Genomic DNA, 16,678 nt, shown 5'->3' on the forward strand with positions numbered 1-16,678 from the left:
CGGAAAAAACCCAATCTTTCCGACCAGCAACCAATTTCGACAAACGTACACAAATAGATAAGGAGACCCATATGTTACTGTACGTGTTTTTTTAACGAATTCCCGATTTTTTTTAGCTCACGCTGGCGGTAGAAACAATTGCACGACAGTCAGCAGGATATACTGATAATTAAGTAACCTCAATAAGCAACAAATGTGTGAGCTACTCGAAGTGTATAATGATTTTATGCAGTATTTTAAACATTTTATATGCAAGGAAATAGATTAGTCGTACACACGGCTGACACATATCGCAGCCGGAATATGCTGAATCTTGTCACATCACATCCATATGAAATCACAACGAGTTTCAAGATACAAGGGGATAGAGGTCATGGGTTGTTTTTTATTAAACATACATTTTCAACTCTTCTGGAAGATAAAAGATTATCTATAACTTATATAGCTGCTGCAAAATACCGATATACTTGAATCACGCTAAAGCAGGTTATAGAGCTGCTTAGTGTTATTTGCGCGAAATGAACGTGATGGTTGAATGTGCCAGTTGCTTAACTGGAATTGATTAATAATACAAATGTAATCACAGAGATGGGGATAATTTCTAAAAAAATATCCATCCCGAGATTGTTAAGCAAGGTTTCAAGTAACTTGTGGTAATTAATAATGACATATTTTTTAGTCAAGGTTAACCCCTTCCCTTAGTTAATTCTCAAAAAAGTTTGTAAATACACCTTAGCAATCTAAGAAGAAGGAAGTTTAGCGGTCGCCAGACGTTTCTGCTGCTCCAGTTGATCCTTGATCGGTTTTGGAGGTGGAAGCAATTTGGGAAGGATAAAGATGGCCGCCAATGAGAGAAGATGGACCCAGAAATACATGTGTCTGAATGATTGAAGAAGAAAAAAATGATATGACGACACATTGGTATGAAACTTAATATAATTTACTTACGCCAGCATACGCATCGATGGCAAAAATTCAAGTAGAACGAAGCTAAAGGTCAGATAGGCCATAACGACACGTGTAGTCATGAAAGTTAGGACATCATAAAATCCCTGCGTCACGCGGTTTGCCGTGAAAAAGGGACGAACCGAGCGGCGAACGGATCTGGCAGCCAATGTGCACAGGGCTCCACCGAGAAAGGTGATGTAATAACCCGGGTAAAATCCGTGCCACATGGCAGACAAACAGTATGTAAGAACAGTTTGGAACCGATTGGTCCGTTCATACACAACGAAACGAAGCCAGCGGTTGGTAAATTTGTTCCAGTTGTCGATGCTGTCTCTCAAACTCAGACCGCACTAATTTGGGTGGAAAAAAGAAAAGAAAAATCGGTAAAACAGCAAATACCAGGGTTAAAAATAAATTCTTACTCATACTTCGAATTTTAAAATATCAACGTTGGATATAAGATCCCACTTCGCCTTGCCGGATGCAGTGTAGCCATTGAATCCCAGCCCAGAAGCGTTGCAGATTGCGTCAGCCAAAAGCCAGGCGTGATAGTATTTCATGCGTGCGAATGTAGTCGATAACAGGATGAAAAGTGTTTTGCCAAACAACGAAGTATTTTCGACAAAGTCGTCATCTAATAATATCAAGGGTTTCAGAGGAATCTTTTAAAACAAAATTCTGAAAGTGCCCAAAAATCAATGATTCACCTTTGATTCGAGTTATGAGGAACATGGGCGTGAGTTTGACGAAAAGACCAGCACAAACGAGGCTGAAAAAGAGTTTCTTAAAAACGATCGACACAGCTGAAGGTTCCGGAGTGGAAATAACGTCAATCTCATCGCCAGTTGTTTCGTCGGCCGTTTCTTTTGCTGATTTCTAATAATCAAATCATTAGAAAGATCTGCTTAGAGGCAAAACTGGCGACTCTATTACCGCTTCTACTGATTTATTGGCAAAATGCTTTCCGTTGATAAAGTCGGTATAGTCAGCAAAAAGGACCGTGGGTCCAACCATCACGGCGTGGAAATGAAAAACGTAGCTGTAGTATTCCAGTGGATTTGGAACCTTACGAATAAGCTGTTGTTTTTGGAATGGAGTCAAGTCTTCCGTTTTCCGGGCAACCCCATCGTGCAATGAGAACGCGAGACTTGTCACTTTTTGCGTTAGTACCATTAACGGACCTATCAATTTCGAAGCTTTAGGAATCAGTTTGTTTGTTTAAAATTTAGAAACTAATTGGCCAAAGATAAAACAATAAAATGTTGTAAAAAAAAAGTAGAAAAATTAAAAAAAAAAAAATGGTTGCTATGGCACTAATGCAATATAGAAAAATTGGCCTTAGATACAGGCAAATCTAGCTAATTCAAACAAAAGTGTTTACCTGATATGTCGAGCGTGTACGAATTATAGCTATAATACTGTCGTTTGATATGAACAAGTGATAAGTAAAGCATCGAAGTGATAAGAACCAACCTAAAGGTTTTAAACAAATCGTGAAAATTTGAATCATGAAACATAACGTAAAAGGGTGATGATATTAGCCCAACTATTAAAATAGCATTCGTGTAAACATTTCGATTACTAAAAACATCTTTTAATGAAGAAAGCGGCTTAATTGAGGAAAAAAATAAAATTAAAAAATAAACGGGTGGTTATTTTTAAATCGCTCACGCCGCACAATATTATTTCTAATAGAACCCGACTGTTCCTTTAGAGAATTTACAAAGAAAAATTTGTTAAACAAACAATTTATATAAAAAAATAGCATCTAAACTGCAGATATAATAACAAACTATGGCTACAGTATTTAATATATATAAAACACACCAGTAAGACTAATTGCATTATTTAAGACTATAAAATGGATCATGTGATCATGTCACATATTTTATGTCCAATTGTATATACAATAAAATTTTAAGAATTTAAATGTTGCCTACCTTTGTGCAATTTTGGGGCTTGCAGTCATCAAGATGGCATAAGATATGCTTGAAAGACAAGCAAGGTGTAGTGCCTGCCTGTAATTTTGTACAGAAATATGTTACATCAGATATAAGTGAATTTAAAATAATAATAATTTTACCTTCCAAAGCAAAACACAACCATGATCAAACCCAAAAGTAATGCTGCCCCATGTCTTGTTTCAGGTGCCACCTTTTTAACGATTTTAAGGGATTTTTATATGGTAATAAGGTGGATAAATATAATAAATAAATATAATAAATATAAATATTCACCTTTTTATTGTGGAGGTGGTAACGAAAGGCAAAAGCTGCACCTACAGCAGTGAATTGGCTCAGTAGAAAGTTAATCTGAAACCACACATAATAGATTCATTTAAGGGTTACTGCATTAATAATAAAATGAATAGAAATGAATGAAAGACACTACACACCTGGTCTACAGATAAACCTGTAGGTTCAGAAAGCCAAGAAAAAACTCTACTTCCATCATAATAACCACTGTCATCAACTCTGTTCATGCTAGGGATACCCATTGCAATGACGGATAGTGTCTGATGTCGATCTTTGAGGTTGTAATTTAGACGAAAGAAAATGTTTTTGATATCAAATTTCGGTCAACAGGTATATACGGATAAAGGGCGTGTCACAGAGATAATAACAAACGCATTACATCAAGAGACCGACGCTCTTGTGTACACACACCAGTAAATATCTAACTATTTTTTAAAACATTTAAATAGTTACAATATTTTGGAAAGAAAGCTATTTTAAAGTTTTGAGGGTCTACCAAGATCGTGTTATGCTTTCGAGTCTCAGGGTCAGAGAGATGACACACTTCGGCAAACGTTGTCTTACAACTGAAGTTCAGTCACTGAACTACTCCGCATGAGCACATCAACATAGCTTTCTTTTGCTCGTCCTCAGTGCCTTTCCATTTCATACCGGTACTTTTGACTTTCTAAAACACCATCTATGGGAATTATTTCGAACTATAAAATACAAAAATAAACAGCGGCATGTCATCAACAAACGTTTCGAAACATTGAGTGTAATTTAAGAAATTGAGTAAACAGGCTTTTAACAACAACAAATGTAGGAAAGCACAAGTTAGTACTTGAATATATCATATAATGAGTACTGGATCGATGGCAGGGATTTTTAAACCCAACGTAAATAAGCAACAAATTCACTCTCATCGAGAGAGGAAATTATGGCACATAGAAACAACAAGTATAAAGTAAACCCGGAATTATTTTAATAAACTTAATTTCTGGCTAGATAGGAATTGAAAAGCATATGTGGGCTTTTCAGTCTTTTGTAGTAAATCAAATAGAACCCTGAATGTGAGCGATGAATATAAACCACCGTTGCGCGGGGGGACCTTTATCGTTTCACAATAAAAAGGAAAACGTTTGACCAGATGAGGGGGAACTTCAAATAGAAACACTAAATCGATCGTTCAACGACGGAGTGGAACAAATTTGCAAAAAGACGAAATCGAGTAATGTTAAAGCGAGGTCGCGATTAAGTAGAGGGTCCGTTAAGCATGAAATGGTAGTTTTTAAGACGTCAGTGCAGAGATCCTCACCAACAATTTTGACAAGTAATCCTAAAAATAAACGCGAAACGTTATCTTCGTGTTTACGTTGTCGGAGCGGTAATTCTTACCATGCAATTGTTTATTCAATAAATGGACCACTTCCTGGGCCAGCTGATTCACATCCTTTTCTTCTGACAAAGTGACATCCAAATCGTCGACGAAAAATGTTTGACGCAGCGAACGGAGGTTGTCGGCCAGCACATTTGGATTAGAAAATTGCAACAGTGATTCCTGATAAAAATATATTTCAATGTTAAAGAGAAAAGCTTTGTTGCGCACAAGTATAAACTAACCTGAAAGAAACTTTCAATTTGCTTTCCAATGACGATTTTAAGGGCCAGCGGAACTGGTGCTTTTGTTAACCATGTATCTCGTAAGTTCAAACATTCGACAAGTAAATTGATTACGCTGCTTGATAATGGCAGTTGGTCGTCAAACCTGTTCCAACCGACTAAAACATTGACTCATTATGTAAGAATATATTAAGGGGAAACTGGATTTTAATTTATTCCACCTTTTACTGGTTCGTCAAAAAATTTCGTCGTAGTTTCCAAGTTTGGTTGTAATTTGGCATCCGTAACTGCAGATTCTTGACTAAGTTGAATGTTTAATTCACTGCGCCATAAATGTGATTCAAAGGCTTCATACGCCGATTCAATTCGACAGTCCATGTGATTCCAATTGGTCATGAGCATTTCGAGCCTACTCTCTTCGCTAGAATACGTAATACGGCACGTAACAGGAATTCCGTCAGCTTCATCAATCGAAGACGTCGATTGACTAGATTTTTCTTCACGTTCGGTGGCGGGGGGCTCAAAGGGCGCTGTCAATGGTGATGCTGGTAGAGGTAATGGTAGTAATTGCATTCGGCGACTTTGATCATTATCAAAAAGAGGAATAGGCAGGGGTAAAGCTGTTTTAATGCTTTGCAGCACATCCGATACTGTTTTGGCAAAAAAACTATAAAAAGGAAATAATGGTGGCATATAGTTTCATATCGTAATTTTGATTGTTAATTACGGAACGCGTTGAAGTGTGGGATTCGAAGGAGGTACGGTGATTTCGTTTAAATGTAGTTCGTAATCCAAAAAATTACGCAGCTCTCCCGACATGCCAATGATTGGAGAATTGCACAACTGCTGCATGTACCGTTCAAGAAATATCTGCCGGTGAGCTACCGTATTTTGATCTAACCGGCTAACACAGCATAACGCCAATTAATCTTTAGCTCATTTTGTGTGTTGAATGAATTACCTAAAAGGCAAGTTAAGCCACTTGCTGGGTCCACGAATTGACCGAACGGCTTGAGAAATCGAGAGATCCTCTGATCCTTCTAACTGTGCGTGCAACTCCATAAACTGACGAAACCGTCGGCGCACATTGCGACATTTAAGTACCAAGCGCGTATTTTTCTGGCTATCATCCATGTTGCTGGCCAAACTTGCGCTGATGGCTGTGTAAATTCCATCATAGACAATGCAGTAGAATGAATGCTGGCCTTCTCCCGGAATAGTAGAAATCTCCGTCTTCGGGATTTTTACGTTGAAAAAAATTCGGCTGTCGTTGGGTAGTTCGGACGCTTCCGTTAATTCTTCATAATTGTTGTCAGTCTCTACGCCGGAAGTGTAGGCCCTGGGAAAATAGAGGTTGAATTGCTGTTGAATTAGGCAAACTTGGGAAGAAGCAAACAAACCTAGCGTCGCTTGTTGGACTCAGGACGTTATTTTTACCACAAGGGACATCTAGCCCATTGCTGGATACTCGTTGTTCCAACAACGAGCGCAGTTTGGCAATCGCTGTAGCAAAATCTTCCACGTCCTAAGGGAATCGATTGAGATAACAATGTGTTCAAGGAATTTATATTACGACGCAATTACCTCGTAAACTGGTGAGACGTCTGCATCGACCGAGAAGGCTCCCATTGGTTCTGAATCGAGACTTCCAATAACATCTCCATTATCTCCTGTGGTGCCGATCAGCGGTAAGCTGCTAGGTTTGCACATCTTCTTTCTATCTTCTTCTTCATCTTCTCTTGATCGAACAAATCGTGACGGAAGCACAGGGGCTGTAGCTGTAGAGAGAGAGTTGGACAAGCCCGATTGGACCCACGAGGACTTGGAAACCTGGTGAGTGGACGATGTCAAACTATTGCACAATAGATTGCTACCAGCCAAGACAGGACTTGCTGATTTCCTCGAAGAACGGAATGGATTTTCAGAGTTATCGATGTTTCCTGTTTCTTCTTCATTTCTTTGCATTTGTGGACTGGACCCTGACAACGGATCTTCCGTTGACTCTGAAATGTTGGGTATTTCTTGGATACTGTTTTCACATGTTCCAAAAGAATCTGAATCAGTGGACTCGTGTCTAGTAGTATTTTCCTGTGCTGATTCTAAAATTTGAACAAGTGCTTGCAGGACTAGGCCAGGACTGCTGAGATGATCCACCAATTTAACTAAAATGTGGCTGCAGAAAGCAGCACAACAGAAATCAAATACAGCCGAGCAGTCTTGAATAGAGCCTGGAATAAATTCTTTCATGACGGCATGGGAGAGACTATCAAGATACAGTTCAAGGGAAATTTCTCCCCTTGAAACCGGATGGTTGAAAGAAAATTTTGAATGTGATCCATGTACATTGTTACAGAAATTGACTGTCTTTTTGTAGCTTCTGAGATGGTTGTGCACTATCAAGACTATATTCTTGATGAAATATTCAACTTTGATTTTTGAAAGCTTTTGAGATAGAGAGAAAAAAATATCTTCAATTTGACTGTGGATTTCTTTGGCAAACTCTTCATTGTTGTTTGAGTTGTCACACCAGTAGTTGATCACAGATTCTGCTGCATTCTTAGCTAGACTATTGAGTTCATAATCACATACATCTTTAATCGACAGCTCACAAGAATGGAGCGCGGAATTTTCGGATTTAAAACAATCCCAAAGGCTAGATGACTTGATAAGTCTGTAAATAGACTGGTGGGCGAGCACTGACGCTAAAACCAAAACACTAAAAATGTAAGAGATAAGTTGATAACCAGTAAAGTAGAACGGTGAAAACCACGCGTCTACTGTGAAGAAAAGGAATACCCAAGAGAAAGCAATGCAGCCAATCTGCAGGAAAACTGGAAAATTTGAAAATGACTTAAAAAACTGAAAACTGTTGAATTCCGATTCCGACATTGTTTACACTACCTTTCAACTAGTAACGCCATCTCCAGTGGCCAATGACGAGTTGCCCATAACGAGCATGGAGTTGGCAGGCTAGAACACTCTTATTTCTTTTTTCTGAAATTTTTGTACCCTCATGCAGCGCCACCAACAGCAATTTAGTGTAACTCTTGTACGCCACACTTGTACTGGCTGCTAGGGGCGCTAGTAGATTGGCTTTATTTCTTTGTCAATTTTTACATACGAATATACGATAGGCGAGAAGACATTAACGATAGTCATTCCTGCCCATTCCTCAAAGTATCGAACAGCAGCGACAGCGAGTCGGCTTTAATGGATGTTGAAAAGTCTCGTTGGGTCGTGTCTCTTTTACTTTCATCTCTGCAAAATTTCGAGTCGTTGGGTTTTGCAAATTGAGACTTTAACACCCCATTTCAGTCGAACAAGTTTGGTGCCAAAGAAGTGGAACAGTTGTCAACTTTACAGCATTTCATCTGTACCTGAGAGAGGTATAGGGTAACACATCTCAAGAGAAAAAATTCAGTGAGCTTTATTGTCACTGCAAGATGATGAGACCAAGATCAAGGTCCCGAGCTGGACAGTCGTCGAATTTTCAGCGATCCAGAAGCCGTTCACCGTTTTATAATAGGGAAAAGCACAACAGGTTTGAAGGTAAACCTTTTCGAGGAAACTCATCCTACCATCAGCATGGAAGGCCTGATGAAGTGAGACGCAGGGAAGAATATAATAGGCCTACAAATATTTCCCCAAGAAGGTCTCCAGGACCTTACAAGTAATTATAAATCCATTAAAAAGTTGTTGCAATAATATATGTCTTTTTTAATTGTTAAGGCATAGGAGTAGAAGCCATTCTCCACATCCTCGTGTTCATCATCAACAGAATACTAGAAAGGGTGATTTCAACAATGATATTCGTAGAGAACATAGGTATGTTTCAAGCGAATGTAATGTGTAAATGAGATGCCAACTATTATTATTATTTATTTTTGTTATAGGAGCCCAGTTCATTATGACACAATGTACCGTCGAAGTCCCACTCCTCAAAGGTTGACAACGGAGCCTATCCCAAAGGATCGGTGTATATTCCGTGGACCTGAGGGTACGGTGATAGACTTGAATGAACTTAAGAAAATCACTGTAGATATCCGGCGAAATTTGGCGCGTGGTACGATGCCAGCATCTCACAGTCCATTGCGATATGCATTCAATCCTTCAGATGTTGTTCTAGTTCGAAGGTAAAAACCAGTTAAAATTAAAGCGGTTGTGTGGTTTGAAGGAATTAAATAAACAACATTGTGTTTAATACAGGCCTGGTGAAGGATCGCGTCAAATATTCGACCGTGAAGAGTTGAAACCTCGACCGGCCGAGGAAAGAGTCATTAAGTTGGCAGCAGATTTACCAGATAGATTGGAACATCAACAGCGTTCACCTTCAAGAAGCCATGATCCGTTTGCTGGAACTTCAGGTTCATCCTTTCAGCAAGATAGTCGATCTGTAGATGGAGACGGGGAAGGAGACTTGCGGTTCCGTTTGATGGAGAAGAAAAGTAGCGAGGAAAATAAGGAGCGAATGAATGCAGATCCTAACTTCGTCCCTCAAGGCCGGTACTATTACGAGGTAATTCTCAACTGGTGAATTGTTTCGTCCAGACATTTGTAAAACATTCGTTCTTTATTTCGTAGCATGACAATCGTGAAAGGTACATGAATCGAGGAGGACGAGGCTTTGCCTTCCGAGGAAACGGAAGAGGCAACTACCATTTAAATCAGCAAGGTGGCAATAGTGTTAGTGGATACCGTGGAAACTTCCGTGGTGGTGGTGGTGGTAATGGCGGCGGTCAGTACCGCGAATCATTCCGCGGATCTTACCGAGGCAGTGAGTTTTCCTAGTCCATTTTTGTTTTTCTTCCTATTAACGATCAACTTTGATTGGATCTCTGCTCTTTTGGGCTGAAATAGAAATGCGTTCTCCTAATTGGCAACATGATTTATATGACACGGCGCCAGTGCTGGATGATGGAAAGCCAAGTAGTACGACGCAGATATGAAAAGGTCAATCAACCATTCCCTTAATACAAGAAAAAAAAATCGCCCCCACCAATCTCCCACGGTTCTCGAAACCTATGATTGGCATCACCACATAACAATAGAGTTACATAATTTAGCAATAATTATGTAAACCCCCCCCCCCCCCCACACATCCCATTCGATTAAAGATTACAATGACGTTTATTCCACAAACAAGAGGTGAATTGTATTTTCTTTGATGAATGAAAAACGTGTAAAACACAATAAATATTGCTTAGTTTATAAGATCTGCTGATCGAGCTGTGGTCTCATTCAACTTTAAGCCCATCACAATAAGATTTACCATAGATTTATCATTGGAAGCAACGCTACTACTTAGACCATATTTCTGCATGGCCGCTGATGGTCGCATTCGACCACCATAGATCAGATTTTGAATGCTATTTAATATTTTGTTAGTATTAGCAACGATATTGAAAGGAGAAACTGTTTTCTTCGCCACACTCGCGGTTGCCGATGTAGATGTTGCAGCAATCTTCTCTGACGAATTCACCTGCGGTTAAAAAAACAGATGGCCCATATGCAATAAAACAAAACCATCTTAGGTAATCGTTATGACGGCATTTTAATGTTTTTCTCAGTCCTCTCTCTTCAGGTCCAGTGTGATACTTAAACCGCTAGAAAGACCTTGAGAAGGACCGTTTGTTTTTGTTTTTATTTTGTTTCTCACAGTTAAAAACAACCTACCGTTTCAAGTGGAGCATTGGTAACGGAATTGAGGACTGGTAAAGGTGTTTCAGTCGGAATGTCCAAATCCACCTTCGCGTTCTTCGATGTTGTCGGGTTGGTCCTGGACACGTATTTGCAACATACGAAACCTGCCCTCGGAGAATTGTTCTTGGAAACGCCTTCACAATGACCGCCATTTGGATCGTTCTGAAAACCTGGGACAACTGTGCAAGAGCTGCTTAACAAGCATAATCCGGCCCCTTGCCCGCACGATGGTACGCCGCCTTGGATTTCTAAAACATCTGCGGTAATGAAAACATAAGCTGTATCCCAACACATCTTGGATTAAAATTAACAAATAATTTTGTTTACTGAAGGAAACATCTTCTGACGGTGATGGCGTTGTTGTGCTCGAAGTGGGTTCCGCAACCAAAGTTGGAGGGGCAGGTGGGGTTAATGAAGGAATTGATTCGGATGCACCTGATGAGTATTGGCAACACACGAAAGACGCTTTTGCATCGCCACCCTTTGAAACACCATTGCAGTGGCCGCCGTTTGTGTCACTCTGAAAACCCTGGACAGCTGTGCAAGACTGGCTTAACAAACACAGACCCGCACCTTGCCCGCAAGTCGACACACCTACTTGCACCTCGACTTCATCTGGAAAGATTTCAAAAAGTTTTTTGTTACGCAAACTTAAACTTTGACCAGAAACAAACCAAAATTATTAACTGTAGGTAACAGATTCCTCTACTGCTGATGGAGCCGTCGTCGTTGCTTCTGGATCCGTGTATTTACAACACACAAAATCCGCCTGCGGATTCGATGCATCTTTCAAACCACTGCAATGGCCACCATCGGAGTCGCTCTGAAAGCCCTGTACGATTGTGCAAGAATCGCTCAACAAACAAAATCCAGTGCCGTTATTGCACGTCGATACGCCGGATTGGATCACTAATAAATCTGCGTTGGTTTAAAAATAATGTGTTATATTAAGTAATTCTAAATTCTAATTTGTCTATTGTATACTGTAGGAAGTGTTATCATCCGAAACCGGTGGAGGTGGTGGGGTCTTAACAACCGGAGGTGGTGCAATGGTGGTGGGTGCAGGCATATATTTGCAGCACACGAAATCCGCATGCGGATTAAAAGCATGCTTCAATCCATCGCAATGGCCACCATCAGTGTCGCTCTCAAAGTCAGTGTCGACCAAACAAGAATTGCTAAGGAGACAATAACCGTCAGAATTACCGCAACTCGATACGCCTTGAATCACGAATAAACCTGTGGGAATTTCAAAACAGGTGGCCAAGTTATATTACGTAAGATAGGCTACATTCTTCAACAAATATTCGTAAGAGCATTCAACAAATCTTAAATCACCAAGTAAGTTTTACCTGGATTCACATGAGGTAACCCCAAAGAGAAGGAATCAACAATTAAGAGTTTGCTAAATATTGCCAACAGTGCGAAAACTTGTTTCAATTCTGCCATGACTGTTCCGTTGCACAGTAAGTATTGTTCACAACAGGACACAACTTGGTACGACAAGCGTATTGCACGCGTCAAACAATACTGAACCAGCTCCGTCGCTCTGGTTATAATACAAGCACTTGTGCTTCCTGCTTTGTACCTTTATTCTCCTTTTCTTTTTTCTTTTTGGTCACAGCCCCGTGACTCCGAAAATGATAACCGCCCTGAAAAAAAAAGGGAAGCGTCCTCTTTTTCCCTTACAAGGAATTTTCAAAGTCTCTATACTTTTTTTTATACTTGAGTGGATTTCTCGTTCGTTCCCTTTTTCTTTATTTATTTCCCGTCGGTTGGTTTCTCTCTTCGCGGATTTGTCGCAAAGCTCCCTACTACTTACAGCACGCCCAATTTATATGAGAAAAGTCAAGAGCGTTCAATGTTCGATAGTTTTAAAAAGAAATATGGTGTTAATAAAATTACGGAAGCACGTTCATCGGTGACCGTGTTAGTGGTTACAAAAACTGTTAACATTTCTCAAGAGGGCACTAGGCCTATTTGTACGTGTTGATCAATACAATCAACCATTAAAACGCTGCGTGAGTTCTTTAAAACAACCCCCATGTTCAGTCTGGACCCCATGTTAACTCCTATGTAAGACCCTATACGAGTAGAGTTGACCCTATTCAAAAGCTTCCGGAGTGAAATCTATGTCGCATTAAAACGTAATGCGTCATTGTGGAAACTTGAATACTTTGCACCATCACAACGCAGCCGCTTTCTCGACAGATGACAAGTATAATCCATCAACCAAAGTCTCTTAAAGAAGCCCTTAAGTGATGACGCGCCAAATGCTAGAAGAGGCCACGGGATTTTTATTCTTTTTAAAGGAAAAGTGCTCAATCAGTTCGAAAGTAGGAAGTTGTTTTCCCTGGACGATTCGGAACAATTTTAACATTTGAAGTAGCAACCTTCTCAACGGGACGAAAGTATAGATGAAGTAGGTTACGCACCAAGACAACGCGCACCACTTTTCGACTACCTGCCGTTATGATAGTTAACAGCTATCAAAGAATGTCAGCTATATAAATTTACAGTATTTTCAATCCTACACACAGAAATGCTATTTTTTGGAACTGGGACACACAATTCTGATCTGCACATGCAGTTCAGCAGTTGTAATGCAAAGTTATTGGGTGTACTATCACTTTCTTGCCAATGAGGATTTAATTGAGTTGAAATAATTCCAATACTGTTTCCATTAAATAAACAGCGCTACCTCTCCACACTCTCCCAAAGAAATAGGGATACCCACTCCCCACGCCCAGACCCCATCATTCAAATTCCGTATCATTCCGCAAATCCTCAACCCAGGACAACAAATCATGCTGATTAAAATTTACTGTATGCCTGCGTGTCTCGTTATGTTACCTGGAGTGAATAACCAGCCGTCTACAGTCTACCAAGCCAGAGTACCCGTCTACTCTGAATTGATTACATTTTAAGGATTAATTTTAAGTTTTATCATTATCTAATTAAAATGAAATATAGTTTTAATCCGTTTGGCAGTATTCTTTCAATATAAAATTTAAATAATTATTTTTACATTTTTTTACTGCGCATATTTTTTTACATGATTAGCGCTACCTGGCGCTACTGTGCACTTTTTAAGTAAACATTTTGAGGACCGGCAACATCGCTTTTGCACTAGCACTCGACAAGATTGTTCAGACCGCCATTGAATTTTAGTGAAAACGCACGAACGTTCATAAAACAGAAATGTCGTCTCTAAGAAACGGAGTTATGCAAGTCCGCAATATCATGACCTCGGCTGCTCGCCAGTCTGGAATTCCAGGAGGACTCCCGGCATCGGTAAGCTTAATTTCCTACTATTCTAAACTAATCTGTAGACTTGTATGTATTCGAGTGATCGTTCAAGAAACCTAATTGTTTCATAAGATTTTATGTAAATATTTTAATAGAGCCGCTTTATTTCTTTCAACAGTCTCTCCCCTTCTCAGTCAAAAACCGCTACGCATTGACTCTTGGCTTCATCCTTTTCTTTGGTAGTGGATTGGCTGCACCTTTCTGGCTGGTTCGACACCAGTTGTTGAAAAAGTGAATGAGTAAGGTATGGACATAAGAGTTCTGTATATTTTGTATGTTGGTATTAACATGCACCTGTTATTTTATAGGTGATCCTTCAATGGTGTGGATCCATCTCAGCATCATTGTTCAAGAATGGTAGATAAAACATTAATGTACAGTCAATAAAATACACTCTGTGTAATATTTGTTGAGTAACATTGGCTTAAACATTATAAACAATCCAAATTTGAAACATGTTTACTACTTCAAGGCAAAAAAAGGCACCGACAAAAGTTGAAAATATCTATTGAGCCTGAGTCTTTCAATTCTCAGCATTTTTAACTGACATTATTACTGATGTATGCTGGCCTAAGTCTGCTGGATTGGGCATATTTACAACACTGCAGTTATTAGGACCCATGTTAGTCTCTACTCTTGGAACCATAATGAGTGAGGGATGTGAGTCTTTACTTCCAGCTGTGATAGGGTAAGAAGTTGAATTTTGGTTGGAAGTATTCAGTATGATAATCTGGCGTGGAGTTGCAGACGAAACTGCTGAATTAGAAATGGTAGAATTGACAGTAACACCCCTCGATTGATTTCCAGCTATAAATACGCCTAAAAAAGACATAGATTAATTTACGTACATTAAATTTGTGAAATATTCTTTAATTATTACTGTTCCCTGATACAGGCGGTTGTTGACACATTGCGAGAGTTACAGGACAATCTTTGTGCGCTAAAAGTTGTAATTTTAGCTGGGCAACTTCGCTTCGTAAAGCTAACACTTCATTTTGTAACAGTTTGTTTGCGGTGTTCATTACTGTTGTTTTGGTTTCTAAATTTGTTACCCATCTCTTCCTTTTTTGACGAGATCGGAATGCAGCAGCTCTGACAAATAAAAAAAATTCGAATTAATTATAGTTTACACTTTTCAATTTATCAAAATACCGGTTACGCTCCAGAAATCTCCTTCGTTTTTCACTTTCTTCTTCGTCCAAATCTTGATCAGATGCTGAATTGTAGACGCGACGTCGGTTGTTAGGTTTTGTAGAATCATTCACATCCATAACCTTAAAACTCAATAGAGTGAGATAAAAGAAGGATCGAGGTTTGTTTACATGCTAATACCGAATCTGCGTTGGTTAAAGGCTCCGTATCAGTACCACTTGCATCGCTGGTGCCACAAGGGGAATTTCCGTTTAAAGGCTGATTTGCAGGTTTAGCTTTCGTTAGCGCTTGTTTCAGTTTCTATCAATTAAAAATATTGTTGAGAAGAGTAAAGGATATTGATAAAGAAATTATTTTTGTTGGTACCAATTTGGCTTCCGACATTACTGGTCTTGCTGACTTAATCTTGCAACTACTTTGTTCCACGCCAACAGGAGCCAATGGAGATCCTACAGCAGGATTAACTATTTTAGATGCGTCAGTTTCGGTAGGTACAGGAATAGCAGGAATTTGAACTAAACGTCCATCAGGAAGTCGTAGCAGAAGCGATGTCATAGGATCACTGGTGGCAGATGATTGAACAATCGGACGAGGCATAATATTCACAGTTGGGTTTGTGGCTGTCTTTATGCAATTGCTTTGAAAAGTGTTGTTTTTCTTCGGTCGATCTTTTCTTGAACTGCAGGTAATTATTGAAGTGGAAATTGTTTTGCCGCAATCAGATAATGTGGCGGTCGTTGTATCTACTCTTTTGTTGAAAAATCCTTGGGACTCGGTTGTAGGAGCTGTTACAGTAATCAATGGAGTTGGTACAGGAGTTGTTGCTGGAGATGGAAGAGTCAGACATTCTGATGTGGACAATGATGGCATGAGGTAATTTTTTCTAACATTAGCTGATTTGGGAGGAGGCAACTGTGTAACTACATCTGAATCCAGTGGAAGCACAGGGAAGACATGAGGAGTGTGGAGAACATCATCTGATGTGGGAAGTGAAGGAGGACTGAGATGAGTCTCAGCTGCTCTTCTAAATTGCTCTAAAAAAAACAAATTGAACTATTTTTGACAAGTTTTCTGTAGTTAATAGTGGCATTTTACCATCAAAAGGATTGACATTCAAATCTTGAAAAAGCCCAACTTCTTCACAGTTTCTAATAAATCTTGTTGGGGTGGGGGTTTCATCAGCTATAATAGTTAAAAATTAGATTAATACAAAGGAAGGGTAACAGAATTTATTAACACAAAAATTTACATTTCATTTGTATTAATGAAGTACAGAGTTAGAAATCAAAAAATCAACTCACCCACAAAATTAGGTGTCTTTGAGCCATTATTACTAATTGATTCAATTGAAAGGGACATGTGTCTCTTTTTATGAATACTCAAGTGGTCTTCATTGGCGAACCTCTTTAATTGGGAAAACGATGAATGAATAAGATAGCAAACACCAACAGTCAACATTTAATAAAACTGTTTACAAATTATTACCATGGAACAACCAGGACTGGAGCAAGGAAATGGTTTCTCGTCATCCACCATTTGAGTATTTGAGGAAAATATCTTTAAACAATTCAATTGCGCAATAGAAAACGCGAAAATTAACGAAAATATTGAAGTAAACAATCTACAATCGTACACAAGTGGTTTTTCTTTCGAAAGATTCTCAGAACTGAGAAGAAAGGTATAGCAGACTACATTACGCTCTATTAGGGTTG

General features: G+C 39.3%; 5 protein-coding genes across 6 annotated transcripts; 1 reads left to right on the forward strand and 4 right to left on the reverse strand.

Annotated features, from left to right (window-relative positions):
• Nucleotides 1-196: 196 nt before the first annotated feature.
• Nucleotides 197-3,794, reverse strand: LOC124341035 (lysophospholipid acyltransferase 6-like). Its single transcript, XM_046793923.1, has 11 exons — nt 3,700-3,794; nt 3,344-3,474; nt 3,186-3,260; nt 3,032-3,102; nt 2,889-2,966; nt 2,330-2,421; nt 1,882-2,129; nt 1,656-1,824; nt 1,377-1,582; nt 949-1,298; nt 197-879 (listed from the first exon to the last, which is right to left on the reverse strand). Exons 2-11 carry the CDS (start codon nt 3,443-3,445, stop codon nt 741-743), a joined length of 1,530 nt encoding a protein of 509 aa, XP_046649879.1. The 5' UTR covers nt 3,446-3,474; nt 3,700-3,794; the 3' UTR covers nt 197-740.
• A 146-nt stretch (nt 3,795-3,940) lies between these two features.
• Nucleotides 3,941-7,741, reverse strand: LOC124340846 (sorting nexin-19-like). The gene is made up of 8 exons (XM_046793582.1): nt 6,390-7,741; nt 6,206-6,330; nt 5,767-6,144; nt 5,533-5,709; nt 5,027-5,472; nt 4,806-4,963; nt 4,581-4,743; nt 3,941-4,521 (listed from the first exon to the last, which is right to left on the reverse strand). Exons 1-8 carry the CDS (start codon nt 7,692-7,694, stop codon nt 4,346-4,348), a joined length of 2,928 nt encoding a protein of 975 aa, XP_046649538.1. The 5' UTR covers nt 7,695-7,741; the 3' UTR covers nt 3,941-4,345.
• Nucleotides 7,742-7,962: 221 nt separating this feature from the next.
• On the forward strand, nt 7,963-9,944 carry LOC124341166. Of its 2 annotated transcripts, none has more exons than XM_046794133.1 (6): nt 7,963-8,475; nt 8,535-8,630; nt 8,699-8,938; nt 9,012-9,321; nt 9,387-9,579; nt 9,653-9,782. In XM_046794133.1, the coding sequence occupies exons 1-6, from the start codon at nt 8,249-8,251 to the stop codon at nt 9,655-9,657; spliced, it is 1,071 nt and encodes a 356-aa protein (XP_046650089.1). In that variant the 5' UTR covers nt 7,963-8,248; the 3' UTR covers nt 9,658-9,782. The 2 variants fall into 2 exon arrangements, with proteins under 2 accessions (XP_046650089.1, XP_046650088.1); XM_046794132.1 differs by having other exon boundaries at nt 7,964-8,475; nt 9,663-9,944.
• On the reverse strand, nt 9,932-11,993 carry LOC124341073. The gene is made up of 6 exons (XM_046793992.1): nt 11,858-11,993; nt 11,490-11,744; nt 11,193-11,423; nt 10,833-11,120; nt 10,479-10,762; nt 9,932-10,284 (listed from the first exon to the last, which is right to left on the reverse strand). Exons 1-6 carry the CDS (start codon nt 11,952-11,954, stop codon nt 10,006-10,008), a joined length of 1,434 nt encoding a protein of 477 aa, XP_046649948.1. The 5' UTR covers nt 11,955-11,993; the 3' UTR covers nt 9,932-10,005.
• A 2,196-nt stretch (nt 11,994-14,189) lies between these two features.
• On the reverse strand, nt 14,190-16,643 carry LOC124341011 (cyclic AMP-responsive element-binding protein 5-like). The gene is made up of 8 exons (XM_046793890.1): nt 16,452-16,643; nt 16,268-16,370; nt 16,062-16,148; nt 15,333-16,000; nt 15,147-15,266; nt 14,967-15,088; nt 14,695-14,906; nt 14,190-14,633 (listed from the first exon to the last, which is right to left on the reverse strand). Exons 1-8 carry the CDS (start codon nt 16,500-16,502, stop codon nt 14,338-14,340), a joined length of 1,659 nt encoding a protein of 552 aa, XP_046649846.1. The 5' UTR covers nt 16,503-16,643; the 3' UTR covers nt 14,190-14,337.
• Nucleotides 16,644-16,678: the final 35 nt, after the last annotated feature.

The sequence above is a fragment of the Daphnia pulicaria genome, chromosome 5 (genome assembly GCF_021234035.1).
Source record: "Daphnia pulicaria isolate SC F1-1A chromosome 5, SC_F0-13Bv2, whole genome shotgun sequence".
NCBI classification, from domain to species: domain Eukaryota; kingdom Metazoa; phylum Arthropoda; class Branchiopoda; order Diplostraca; family Daphniidae; genus Daphnia; species Daphnia pulicaria.

Bases quoted from the DNA above. Each gene is read 5' to 3' on its own strand.
- LOC124341035 (XM_046793923.1), bottom strand. From the start codon at position 3,445: ATGGGTATCCCTAGCATGAACAGAGTTGATGACAGTGGTTATTATGAT. The intron at 3,103-3,185 runs GTGAATATTTAT...ATCGTTAAAAAG, and splicing joins ACCACCTCCACAATAAAAAG to GTGGCACCTGAAACAAGACA. The intron at 2,422-2,888 runs GTAGGCAACATT...TAAAACCTTTAG, and splicing joins AGCCCCAAAATTGCACAAAG to GTTGGTTCTTATCACTTCGA.
- LOC124340846 (XM_046793582.1), bottom strand. From the start codon at position 7,694: ATGTCGGAATCGGAATTCAACAGTTTTCAGTTTTTTAAGTCATTTTCA. The intron at 6,145-6,205 runs GTTTGTTTGCTT...CTATTTTCCCAG, and splicing joins AGTCCAACAAGCGACGCTAG to GGCCTACACTTCCGGCGTAG. The intron at 4,522-4,580 runs GTAAGAATTACC...GTTTATTTTTAG, and splicing joins ATTGAATAAACAATTGCATG to GATTACTTGTCAAAATTGTT.
- LOC124341166 (XM_046794132.1), top strand. From the start codon at position 8,249: ATGATGAGACCAAGATCAAGGTCCCGAGCTGGACAGTCGTCGAATTTT. The intron at 8,631-8,698 runs GTATGTTTCAAG...TTTTTGTTATAG, and splicing joins GATATTCGTAGAGAACATAG to GAGCCCAGTTCATTATGACA. The intron at 9,580-9,662 runs GTGAGTTTTCCT...GGGCTGAAATAG, and splicing joins CCGCGGATCTTACCGAGGCA to AAATGCGTTCTCCTAATTGG.
- LOC124341073 (XM_046793992.1), bottom strand. From the start codon at position 11,954: ATGGCAGAATTGAAACAAGTTTTCGCACTGTTGGCAATATTTAGCAAA. The intron at 11,745-11,857 runs GTAAAACTTACT...AAATTCCCACAG, and splicing joins GTTACCTCATGTGAATCCAG to GTTTATTCGTGATTCAAGGC. The intron at 11,424-11,489 runs GTATACAATAGA...AAACCAACGCAG, and splicing joins GGATGATAACACTTCCTACA to ATTTATTAGTGATCCAATCC.
- LOC124341011 (XM_046793890.1), bottom strand. From the start codon at position 16,502: ATGGTGGATGACGAGAAACCATTTCCTTGCTCCAGTCCTGGTTGTTCC. The intron at 16,001-16,061 runs GTAAAATGCCAC...TGTTTTTTTTAG, and splicing joins GAATGTCAATCCTTTTGATG to AGCAATTTAGAAGAGCAGCT. The intron at 14,634-14,694 runs GTAATAATTAAA...TGTCTTTTTTAG, and splicing joins ACCGCCTGTATCAGGGAACA to GCGTATTTATAGCTGGAAAT.